This window comes from Elaeis guineensis, chromosome 7 (assembly GCF_000442705.2).
Source record: "Elaeis guineensis isolate ETL-2024a chromosome 7, EG11, whole genome shotgun sequence".
Classification (NCBI taxonomy): Eukaryota; Viridiplantae; Streptophyta; class Magnoliopsida; order Arecales; family Arecaceae; genus Elaeis; species Elaeis guineensis.
The window spans coordinates 73,308,308-73,321,262 of record NC_025999.2 but is presented as its reverse complement, the minus strand read 5'-3'; the positions used below and the strand labels follow the sequence as shown (position 1 = coordinate 73,321,262).

At 33.1% G+C, this 12,955-nt stretch overlaps 1 protein-coding gene and 1 long non-coding RNA gene across 6 annotated transcripts in view; one reads left to right on the top strand and one right to left on the bottom strand.

Moving 5' to 3' along the window:
* Window positions 1-12,955, bottom strand: part of LOC105049003 (uncharacterized) — a 118,666-nt gene that overhangs the window by 63,176 nt on the left and 42,535 nt on the right. The gene's annotated exons all lie outside the window — the stretch shown is intronic.
* LOC105049002 (MADS-box transcription factor 51) overlaps window positions 1-12,955 on the top strand; it is a 145,203-nt gene that overhangs the window by 119,246 nt on the left and 13,002 nt on the right. For all 5 annotated transcript variants that reach the window (XM_073261165.1, XM_010928537.4, XM_073261164.1 and 2 more), the window contains exons 3-4: window positions 9,160-9,221; window positions 9,313-9,409. In XM_073261165.1, coding sequence (XP_073117266.1) covers window positions 9,160-9,221; window positions 9,313-9,409 — 159 coding nt within the window. The remainder of the gene's footprint in view (window positions 1-9,159; window positions 9,222-9,312; window positions 9,410-12,955) is intronic.

Here is a 12,955-nt window from a genome sequence, read left to right as displayed (position 1 = left end):
GAATTCTCTCTCTAGATTATTTTCTCTCCTAAGATTTTAAATTTTGAGAAGAATGATGATGAATTTAAATGATCCTCCCTGATGGATTTTTGATCTTTGATCGTCGGACGGTACATCGACATTACTTGATCCGATCAGGTTTTTAGATTTTATTTTTCATGATTTTATTGAATTATCCACATGATAATTTCAGCATGATTTGACCCGATCGATCGATTTGTTGAATCATATCGTCTGAGAAGTCCAAGATGAATTTTCTCTCTAGAATTTTCTCTCTCTAGAATTTACTCTCTCTTGATTGATTCTCTCTAAAAAAGTTAGTGAATGAAGAAATTTTTTTTAATAATTTTGATCTGATTCTAATGAAGAATCCTGATCAATGATTGTCAGACAGCGTACTGGCACCCACCTTAATCAGACCATGAATTTTTAGATTTGATCATCCATGATTTCGATCTAGCCATGACTTGATTTGATCATGTTGATTCACCAATCAAGATATTGGACCAATCGTAATGTTTAGATTGTGTCACCTGATCAATTCGAATTATACTTCATGAATTCTCTCTCCTCTGATTTTCTCTCTCTACTGATTTTATGAAATCGATGAAGAAACTTCGATCCTATCACTTCGAATCCGATTTGATCTGATAGTAAACTTTGGATTGTTTAAGTCCTATTAGATTTTGATTAGATGAAATTAGATGATCGGACCCAATTTAAACAGTTGAAATATGGTATTCGTATTCTTTCTAATTATTGAAATTGATTCTGTATAGGATTGTGGATGTTTGATCATGGGATATCGAGATATGATCTACGAACAGAATTTTTGGAAGAAAATTTATAGAATTATATGGATTTATTGGAATGCGTTCGAGGTAAGTAATGTTTTACTTTTTTTAGATTTATCGATAAATTATAATATATTTTTCTGACATGATTTGTGAAACGATGCATGAATTGATGAATGATATTTTGTTATAAAATATCTTATTTGAAATGTTATGATGAAGCATGATTGAACATATTGATTTCATGATGCATTATATTGATTGATTTCGATACCACATGATTATATGTTTTATTATCGAAATTAGAATATGAAATATGATTTATGAAGAATTATGATATAAGAAAATTATGAATTGACAACCTGACTATGTAAAGGACCCTGCCAATGGGGGCATATACGTTGGCAATTGATTTGTCCTGAGGGTTTACGTCGCCAGAGAGATCAGCGACAAACCGCCAAAGAGACCAGCGATTCCGAAGGACTTTGCTGCCAGATGATTCGCAGCTCACCGTAAGAAGATACGCGGTGTTATGACCCTGCCACAGAGAAAATATGGTCATAGCTCATGGTTAACGAAAAGAATTGAAGAACAAAAGAAATTGAAATCTGGAAAGAAACTTGAATTTTCAAAAAGAAATGAATTTGGCATGAATTATGTTGCATAATTGAAATTGATTTCGAATTGATGAACTCTATATGCTTATTTTCTATAAATGATTATTTACTTAAATGCTTGATGAAATCTGTTGAAAAGTGATCATTGCTTACTGGGCTGTCTAGCTCATTACCTTCTATTTACTGTTTTTACAGATGTTGAGGAGTTAAGATGATACAAGATATGAATGGAAGAGTGATCAGAAGCAGAATCTCTATACTTTTATTTTAGGTTGAAAGGCTTATTGAATTTGATGTAAAGCCTATGAATCGTTGTTGAATTTATTGCGATATTAAAGAATAAATTTAGATCGTTATATTTTGGATTTAAATTATTGTCTAATTATTCCGCTGTTGTTTTAGGATAGCATGATAAGATGCCTTGCATGCTTATGGGAAAGGTTTTCTATGAGTATGCGCGGTTGCCATGACCCTCGATTCACAATCTCGGATCGGGGGCGTGACAATTAATATATATCAGAGCATTAGTAGATGAACTAAGATGTGTATAGGAGTGTTAGTGGATAGACACTAAGGACATTATGGTGTAGATCTTTGATGATTGTAGTGGGAGAAATTTTTATAATTTTTGATTTAACATTAAGATTATGTATAAAAGGATCGCAAGAGATTATGACATATGGAGTTTGAAATATGATGGATAATCTATAGATCATGATATGATTAGTTAGGTCTTGATCGAAAGTAATCACAAAAGGATTGACCTAAAATTTTATTGTGCATTGTGGTTATTAATTGATCATTGGTTATTCAAGTGAATCGTAAGTTCAAATTCGATGTGAGAATAATACTATGATATTACTTCTAGTTGAGAAGTTGACTATTATTGACAAGATAAAGATTTAATGATAAAATGTTGTTCCAGGATGGACTAAGAAAGTCTCTTATGATGCTTGATTTGAATATTTATCGAAATTGAATTTGGTATGTGGATTATATATAAAGTGGCATATTAGGATGAATACATATTTGGAGATATTGCAAAGAAGCCTATTTCTTATTGATGAAATCGATTATGAGGTTGTAGAATATTCATCATACTGAAATCTTTAATCATCATTCTTAGATCTAGATAATAGATCTTATTATGTCTCTTGGAGACTACATGATGTGCATGAAATTTCAATCTAAAGATTTCGTATTTAAGTTGATCAAGAGATTTTCTGATATTATTGTTGAGGTTGTTAATGAAAAATTGATATCTTTAGATTAAGACAAAAGATCTGATTTATATTTATTTCAGATTAAGGGATCCATGTGAATTTACAATTTAGAAATTTTGGATTTAGGAATTGATATGGAGTTCCTTTGCTTTTGTTAACGAGGTCCCTAATTGAATCTACTATTAAATGGAGATTTGATTTTTGAAGCTTGTATGATTGTTATGAAAGGATATTTGATAGATATTGAAGATCTTGATGATAGAAATTTAAAAAAAAAATAATAATTTAAAATTCTTATATATTCTGTTTATGTCCAAATTTGGTGGAGCATCGAAGGATTTTTTTTTTATTGATTTGACTTATAAAGATTTTGGTTTGAAAATTATCGAATTAAATTGATATGAGAATTAAGATTTGATTCATATTGATTATAGTAAGTCTATATGATGGTTTAAATATGATATTGGACTCAAGGGTTAATCAAGATTATTGTATACCAGTAAAAGTATGAATGAGAATCGAAAGTTAATCTTTGACTTCAATTGAAATTTAAAATTTTAGATCTTTTCTATTAATAAGATAAAAAAATAATTTGATCAAATTTTTTTTTGGTGAAGCTAAGAAATTTTAATTGTTAGATCAGAGTGCGCAGCGGAAGCATGGTAATCTAGATTACTTTGAGTAAGTCAGGAATGTTGACCCTTTGAGTTAAAGAATTATGATAGATGATATGGTTTGATACAAGAAATTTATTGATATTAGAAAGAATAATATTTTAAAAATTTTGAATTATTTTAGATATCCTAATGTGATTTTTAAAAGTAGTGCTTCCACCTACTATGCTACAAAATATTTAGCATCCTAATTCTAGGATGAGTGGACTATTGATTTTTATTTTTGAATTAGAATATTTAGAGATAAATTTTCTCTATCCTAGAATTAAATTTTATAATTCTCTATTTATTAGGAAGAATTTGAGATTGTTTATCGAATGATGATTTCGATCTTAGATTATTATACTCAAATATTTATCTCCAGGAAATAATAAAATTTGAAGTTTGGACTCTTTTGATCATTATTATTTCTCTGACTGAATGAAAAGATCGAGGTTATCTATTGATATTGACGATTATTCTATAAAAGATGGATTGGAGTTATTCATAATTTGATAATGAATCGATTAATTAAGAGTTGTTAATGTTTAGATAAAGAAAATTGATATACTTAGAATAGAGACATTGATTTTGATTATAAGAAAAATATAGTTTTGATTCAGATCAATTTTTGAGTTATTGATTTTTATTATGGAATGACTTAATGATAAAATTTGCTTCAAGAATTAGAATATTTAAGAGTTGAAGGTTTGAGTAAGAAAATTTCGATGACTAGAAATAGTGATATTGATTCAATCAACAATGGTGATATTGATCTTTATGAAATGACTTAATGATGAAGTTGGTATCGAGAATTAAAATATTAAAAGTTCGAGAATGAGATTGAAATGATAAATCTTCAACCTTTGAAAGTACGAATAAGAGAAAATATTTTTAAATTTTGATTGATTGGGATGTCATCATATGATTCATAGAAGTATGTTTTCCTATCTTATGATGGGTTGAAATTAAGAGTGGTTAATATTTTAAATAAATAAATAAATAAATAAATGATGATGAATGAAGTTCTTATGCAAGAATAAGACATTGATTTTCTTCTATTCACAAGAGATAGATTTGATTTTAATTTGAGTCATAAGATATTGAACATTAATTTTTACAGAAAATGAGATCATAATTTCGAAATCTTGAAATATTGAAAATCTTTGAGATGTTGATCTTGATAAATAAGAAAATGAATGGTTCCATTTCAGATCGATAATTGATGTATTGACTTTTTCTTATGAAATGATTTAAGAATGAATTCATACCAAGAATTAGAATATTGAAATATTTGTGGATGAGATTCAAGTAAGAAACTATGAAGACTTAAGCAAGAAAAATTTCGAGGACGAAATTTTTTTAGAGGGAAGAATGTGAGGCCCAGCCCGAATAAAAAATCCCAGCCCACAAGCCCAAAAAAAAAAAAAAGAAAGGAAAACAGGGGAGAAGACTCCAAGGAGTCTTCTTCTTCCTCTCGCCGGCTCCCAACCGGAGTCGGAAAGAGCTCCCTCCGGCCCTATTTAAGGAGGAGATCCCTCCTCTCTCCCTTCCACCAAAGACTTGGGATCCAGTTGGCGGCAATCGCCAAAAAATTTCCGTGGAAGACCGCCCCTGTGCTCGTCCAATTGCTCGCCGGAAAAGTCTCGCCGGCGTCAGAGGTAAGCCTCCTCCCCTTCCTCTCTTCTCCCCTTTCCTTCCCATGCCTGTGTGCATGCTCGCCGGCGACCGGAGTCGTCGGTTTTTGTTGCGGAAGAACCTCTATATTTTTACCATTTTTCTTTGATTACCGGCACCGGTGGTCACCGCGACCACCGGTTTGGCCCTCCTAGTGTCATTGAGTCGCCCCCCTCCTGCTGACGGCCGCCCCACGCCGGTTGCACCGCCGGCCGGCCAGCCAACAGGGGATTGAGAGATCCCCTGTTTCGGCCCAAAGAACCCACAGGAAGAAGGAAAAGAAAAGAAAAAGAAAAGAAGAAGGAAAAAGAAAAGAAAAAGAAAAGAAAAAGAAGGAAAAGAAAAAGAAAAAGAAAAGAAAAAGGAAAAAAAAAAAGAAAAAAGAAAAAGAAGAAGAAAAATAATATAATAATAATATAATAATAATAAAAAGGATTTTCTCTCCTCTCTCTTTCGTGAAGAAAAAGAAAAAAAAGAAAGAGAAAGAAAAAGAAAGAAAAATAAAATAAATAAATTAATAAATAATGATATAAATAATAAAATATGAGAAAGAGAGTTTCTCTCTCTTCCCTCTCTTTCTTCAGCCTGAACTAGTATTTTCTCTCTCTAGAATTGGACTTTCTCTCTCTACTTTCTCTCTCTAAAATCTTCTCTAGATTATTTCTCTCTTCTAAGATTTCTAGAATTTTGAGAAGAATGATGATGAATTTAAATGATCCTCGTGATGGATTTTTGATCTGTGATCGTCGGACGGTACACCGACATCCACTTTGATCCGATCAGGTATTTTTAAATTTTATTTTTCATGATTTTATTGAATTGTCCACATGATAATTTCAGCATGATTTGATCCGATCGATCGATTTGTTGAATCATATCGTCTGAGAAGTCCAAGATGAATTCTCTCTAAAATTCTCTCTAGAATTTTCTCTCTAAAATATTCTCTCTTGATTGATTCTCTCTCTAAAAAGGTTAGTGAATGAAGAAATTTTTTTAATAGTTTTGATCTGATTCTAATGAAGAATCCTGATCCATGATTGTCAGACAGCGTACTGACACCCACCTTAATCAGACCATGAATCTTTAGATTTGATCATCCATGATTTCGATCTAGCCATGACTTGATTTGATCATGTTGATTTCACCAATCAAGATATTGGACCAATCGTAATGTTGGATTGTGTCACCTGATCAATTCGAATTGTACCTCATGAATTCTCTCCTCTGATTTTCTCTCTTCTTGATTTTATGAAATCGATGAAGAAACCTCGGTCCTATCACTTCGAATCCGATTTGATCTGATAGTTAAACTTTGGATTGTTTAGTCCTAATTAGATTTTGATTAGATGAAATTAGATGATTGGACCCAATCTAAACCATTAAATATGGTATTCGTATTCTTTCTAATTATTGAAATTGATTCTGTATAGGATTGTGGATGTTTGATCATGGGATATCGAGATATGATCTACGAACAGAATTTTTGGAAGAAAATTTATAGAATTATGTGGATTTATTGGAATGCATTCGAGGTAAGTAATGTTTCACTTTTTCTAGATTTATTGGCAAATTATAATGTATTTTTCTGACATGATTTGTGAAACGATGCATGAATTGGATGAATGGTATTTTGTTATGAAAATATCTTATTTGAAATGTTATGATGAAGCATGATTGACATATTGATTTCATGATGCATTATATTGATTGATTTCGATACTACATGATTATATATTTTATTATCGAAATTAGAATATGAAATATGATTTATGAAGAATTATGATATAAGAAATATTATGAATTGACAACCTGACTATGTAAAGGACCCTGCCAATGGGGCATATATGTTGGCAATTGATTTGTCCTGAGGGTTTACGTCGCCAGAGAGACCAGCGACAAACCGTCAGAAAGACCAGCGGTTCCGAAGAACTTTGCTGCCAGATGATTCGCAGCTCACCGTAAGAAATACGCGGTGTTATGACCCTGCCACAGAGAAAATGTGGTCATAGCTCATGGTTGACGAAAAGAATTGAAGAACAAAAGAAATTGAAATCTGAAAAGAAACTTGAAGTTTCGAAAAAGAAATGAATTTGGCATGAATTATGTTGCATAATTGAAATTGATTTCGAATTGATGAACTCTATATGCTTATTTTCTATAAATGATTATTTACTAAATGCCTGATGAAATCTGTTGAAAATGATCATTGCTTACTGGGCTGTCTAGCTCATTACTCCTATTTTACTGTTTTTACAGATGTTGAGGAGTTAAGATGATACAAGATATGAATGGAAGAGTGATCAGAAGCAGAATCTCTATACTTTTATTTTAGGTTGAAAGGCTTATTGAATTTGATGTAAAGCCTATGAATCGTTGTTGAATTTATTGAGATATTAAAGAAGAAATTTAGATCGTTATATTTTGGATTTAAATTATTGTCTAATTATTCTGCTGTTGTTTTAGGATAGCACGATGAGATGCCTTGCATGCTTATGGGAAAGATTTTCTATGAGTATGCGGCGGTTGCCATGACCCTCGATTCACAATTTCGGGTCGGGGGCGTGACAAGTTGTTTGGGAATTAATGAGAACTAAAATTTCCAATCCTTGCTAAAGTAATTTACAAATATCAAATGACTAAGGACATGGATTGTGCTTGCTCGAAACTATAAAATAAAAGGTACTCCTACCCTCTTGTGAAGCTCCTTAGCCTATGAGGTTGATGCAGTTGCGGACATGGTGGAGGTGAAGGTTGATTGGACATAATATTCAAGATACATGTTGAGAACTTTGTGGAAGGTCAATAATCTCAAATTGCATTACAGCAAAATTCATAATGTAACCATCAAACCTTCCCAACTAATTGGAGTTGGCCCATTCATTTCCAAATTCATGCTTTGGATATTGGAGTTTAACACGCCAATTGTGCAAGTTTTCCTCTTGCAATTTGGATCAATTAATCAAAAAGGAGATTAGAGATGTCTCATTTTCTGAAACTGATAGAATGACAAATCAAAAACAAGTGGGTATTCTAAAATCAGATCTGTCAAGTTTTCGAAGATTTTGTCAGGATCTACAAATATATTTGTGCTATAACATTCATATCAAGATATTGTATTTGTGCCAGAATGAATGCCATTTCCTTTGTCATCTTTCTCTTCTAAATTTTGTTCATGTCACACAATTCTATATTAAACCTAATCATTTTAACCTCCAGACAGAAATTTTGTTCAAATGTAAGGATGTTTGAAGGATTGCCTCATTGATGCAAGAGCTTATGTTCCAAGCAACATCTGCGAACTAGCCTCCAAAGTTTTATATCAAGATACTTGCAGGCCTAAAGCTTAATCAACTCGAATTTATCATGTATCTGAAGGTTGACATCAAGTGAAATCGCATGACATGAAAAATATGCACAAACCATAGATAGAACCCTCTTAAAATTCTGCTCCATTGATGATCTCATTTTGATGGGAAATTTCTTGAATAATGATGCTGACAATATTTACTTTATTGTCATTATACCATGCAATATAATTGTGTTTCTCAGAAAAGCGCACACTTCATTTGGATGTTTTATTCATACAAGCAAGAATTGTCTTGGTTGACTGTTTTATTTGCATTTTGCTTGATATGTCATCTTATGATTAGTAAAAACAATCTCTTCCCACTTTGTTTTCTTGTGATGTTCTTTATCACCAGTGGACTTTCCTTGTTCTGATCAGCATAGCCTTTATTATATTTGTAGTTAATTTACATCAAGAACAGAAATGTGTTATGAAACATTCATATTTTAACATGTGCAGGCATATTTGAAGCATGATGAGACAAGTCATTTTTCGAGACATCTTTGCACTAACATAATCTTTATCAATTTGTTTATAATGCTGATTTAGGTTAAAGATTGTTCTAAGAATCTTTAATAAGTAATAAATCTATGATTCCTCTCAGGAATGCTTGTCCAACATTCTTCTCTATGAGCGACTGCTAGAAATTTTGTTGTGTTTTCATTAGCTTAGCACATTGAAATTGAAAGAAAAGAAATGCAAGACCTAGAAAAAATAATACATGGAATTTTGTTGACCGTAAATTGAAAGAGAGTTTGCTTATTTGGCAAAGAATTCTGCTCAGTTCATCTGCTGTATTTTATAACCCAAAGAACACTTTTTCTTAGTATTTTCTTTATGGTACCACAGAATCATGGCAAGGATTTTGCTTGTCCTACAATCAACTCCAAGCTAATGAAGCAATCTCCATGGTAACTATAAAAACTTGTATCATATATGCAAGACTACAATTATATAACATAGTGGTCTAGCTGTTAACTAATAAGTCTATATATTTTGCAGGTCTCTTGAAACAGATATTGCCGAGTTAGATGTGAATGAGCTTGAACAACTAGAGAAGGAACTAAGTGATGCATCAAAACAGATACAATCAAGAAAGGTTAGATATTGTCTCTTGTGCGCATGATACAAGACTGGAAGTGCATAACAAAAATTGACATTTATCACTAAGAAGGCAGAAGTCGAATATACTGAAATCAGAATCCTGAAATCATCACTTTGCAATCATATATGTCTCCTAACTCCAGATGATACTAAAGTAAAAGCATGACCAGAGTTATGTAACAGATCTCTAAAGAATCTTCTAGAGGGCACACCCCACCCCAGTACATGAATCTATATAACATACAACATAATGTGTGTTTGTTGTTTAACATCTAATCTTTTAACTTGCTACATGGAACTGACATAAACAACCGTCTAGTTCTTTCCTTCGACTTTCCAACATGAGGTAAAAATAAGCCATCCACATTTTCTTTCACAGTAATAGTTCAATAAAACTAGAAACCCAGCTCTTTTAAGATTGGCTGGAAAAATTCCTAAATAACCTTCATATGCATATTAGATATTGGACATTCAGAAGTACTGTCAGGAGACACTGTATATCATGATGACACCACAAGAGGGGGGATGCAGGAAGTATGTTGACATCTAATTCTCCTGTATCATTTATATAAATGCAAACAGATCAGTCAAATACCCACAAATTCTGTAGGTGAAAATTCCCTTAGTTTGACTGCTGCTTCAATGACCAATGCAGATCATAGACCATTAACATCACTCTGTCTCATTGCAAATATGTATGGATCTGGACTGAGTGATTGAAATGAAACTGCAATAAAACGGAGGTGAATGGCTTAAAATGGTTTCCTTTACATGACACATCTTATGTAGGATTCAGCACCTGGCCTATTACTTCCTATGATACACCAGCCACACACTCCTGCTTCATATTCAATACTGATTCAACTTAATCACTTCTTCCATTTTCCAAGTTATAATCACTCCATAAAGCCATTGTACGCAAAGGAAATTGTAAAATAACATTTATCTCATATGAATGACTCAAATATTTCTCTAATAAGAAAATAGTCTTCTTAATACACTATAAGCACCCAAACTTCTCACATCAAATCTGCAACATGAACTGAAACTATTCTAGGCATATCCATGAGGAAACAGTCTGAAGGAAATATTGCCCATAGAAAAATACTTGCTTCAAGCGAAATATTTTGTCATATAAGGTTAGTTTCTGGATCAATTTCTAATATCTTTATATTGCTTCTGGACCACCATTCATTTAACCCTTGCTTATTAATCATCAGTAAATGACCTGCAAGATGTGTTAAGTTTTGATTTGGACTTAAAATTTCTATGACATGCAACAGAAGATCTGATCCAGTATCAAGTCAGGAGCACTCACTTTAAGTTTTGACTGGAATTAATCCATTTCAGCCAAAACATATTGGTTTCAGCAGAGACTAATTTGAAACTGACTAACATTTTCAGTTCCAAACAGTTTCACCATGTTTCAATTGGTTTCATCCAAAATTAGCCAAATCTCCTCTTTTATGTTCAATATTTTATTTGAGACTCTCTTTGGAATTTTTTTACTGATAGGAAAGTTTTACATGTGGATATGATTCTTCATTTCTTGCTTAGATTCTCTTTAATTGAAATCATGGTATGTTGTCTCGGTCTGCATTGGTGCGTACCGACCAGTACTATATGGTGGTGGTACCAATCTAATTCATAGTATGGGGGAGTGTACTGAGTATCGTGTATGGCAGATAGACCCCTATACCAAGTATACTGACACTATACCAAGATGGTATTGATATAGGGTCTTGTATTGAGATGGCAAATCTTGCTGGAAATAAATGAAATATGAAAATAAAGTAATGAAGTGATTTTTTATTTAGATGATATTTCTTGCTTGGTTAGGTTAATAAAATGAAACAAAATATGCTTAGATGAGTTATTAAAATTTAAAGCGACATATGATTTGATATTTCTTCCTTAGATGTGTTATTAATTTTATACTTTTTATAGTACTGAATAAGTAAATGTGGATAATTTTGCAGTCTCATGTATTGATCTTTCTGGTTTTGCTTAATTGAGTGACCTTTGGTTTTTATCGTCAATAGATTTAGTACAATACCATGTTATACTTGATGACTTAAGCTTCCATACAAGTAAGCTTCAGTCTGGCACTCCCCAAACTACACAAATTACAATCTTAGATAACTCAAGACACATAAAATGTGAGGCCTAGCCCAAGAAGGGGCTTTACGCGTGTCATGTGGGATGCGTGGGGGGTCACGGACCGTGGCTTCTCGTAGGGGCAACTGCGTGTTCCCCATCAGAAAGGAAAAAGAGGGAAAGGAGAGGGGAATCGAAGCCCTCTCCCTTCCCTATTTTGGTGGAATAGAAGCCCCATCCCCTTCTTACTCCCACGCCCTCTCTCTCTCTCTCAATCTCTTGTGCTCTCCCATCCAGTCGTGGGTGTTTGTGGGTGTGTGGGTGGGGTGGGAAGTAGAAAGAAGAAGAACAGAGGAAGAAGAAGAAAAGAAGAAGAGGTGAGGCATCTGCCTCTCACCCCCCTCCTTCCATTCCTGGGTGCATGCGCGCATTGGTGTGGGTGAGTGAACTAAAAAACGGAGAAGAAAAAGAGAAAAAAAAAGAGAGAAAATAGAGGAATATATATATATATACAGAAACTCTCTTCCCCTCTCTTTCTTTCTCCTCCCCCCTTCTTCTTTTCCCTCCCTTCTCTTCTTCTTTCTTGCCGTTGCTTGGTGGTGGTGGCTATGCCATATGGGAGTTCTTCAACAGAGCAGGTAACTCTTAACCCTCTTGTATTTAACTAATTTCAATTAGAAGTTAACTATTGTATGGTGGGGTGGTCAGAGAGGTGAAGATAGTAAGTTGAAAATATTGGGAAGAGGAATGATTGAAAAGGAAAGGACTGTTAGGAGAAAAGTAAGTGTTAGGGGAGGTGGGGATGTTAATAATAGTAGAACCTTAAGTGAATCTGAATGCATTGGGAGATTAGAGGTTAAGTTTGGAGGGTGGATTGATTTTGCCCTGTTTTACTCTGAGAATTTTATCTCCCTATTGGTTTTGTGGTTTATTCATTGGTTAACTTGAGGGTAAAGTTTAAGAATTTTTGGATTAGTTTAGCTAGGATAAATAATTAGTGTATTGGAGCTGCTGCTGAAGGAAAGGATGAAGAAGAGAATATTGTATCCTCTCTTTTCTTTCTTTATTCTTTCCCAAGATAATGATTCTTGAATTTCATAAGTATCAAATATTGATTTGGGTTATCCAAATGTTCTAGGTGTGTGGCAAATTGAGTTGGTATGTCGGTTGGATTTTGCTACTGCAAAAGGTAAGGATCTCTAATCACAACCACCTGCATCAATTATGAATGGTTGATATGATATGTTAGAAGTTATGGCCTTGCACATGTGCATGTACGGCAAACTTTGATTCCTTATGATCCTAAATTATTCCATTTGCATAAGTATAGCAAATGTCAAAATTTTATGAAGTGATAATAATAATAAAATGAAAGAAATGAATTATAATAAATTAAAATTGGGGCATCTGGACTAGTCACGACATTAGTATGGCCTAGTCACAA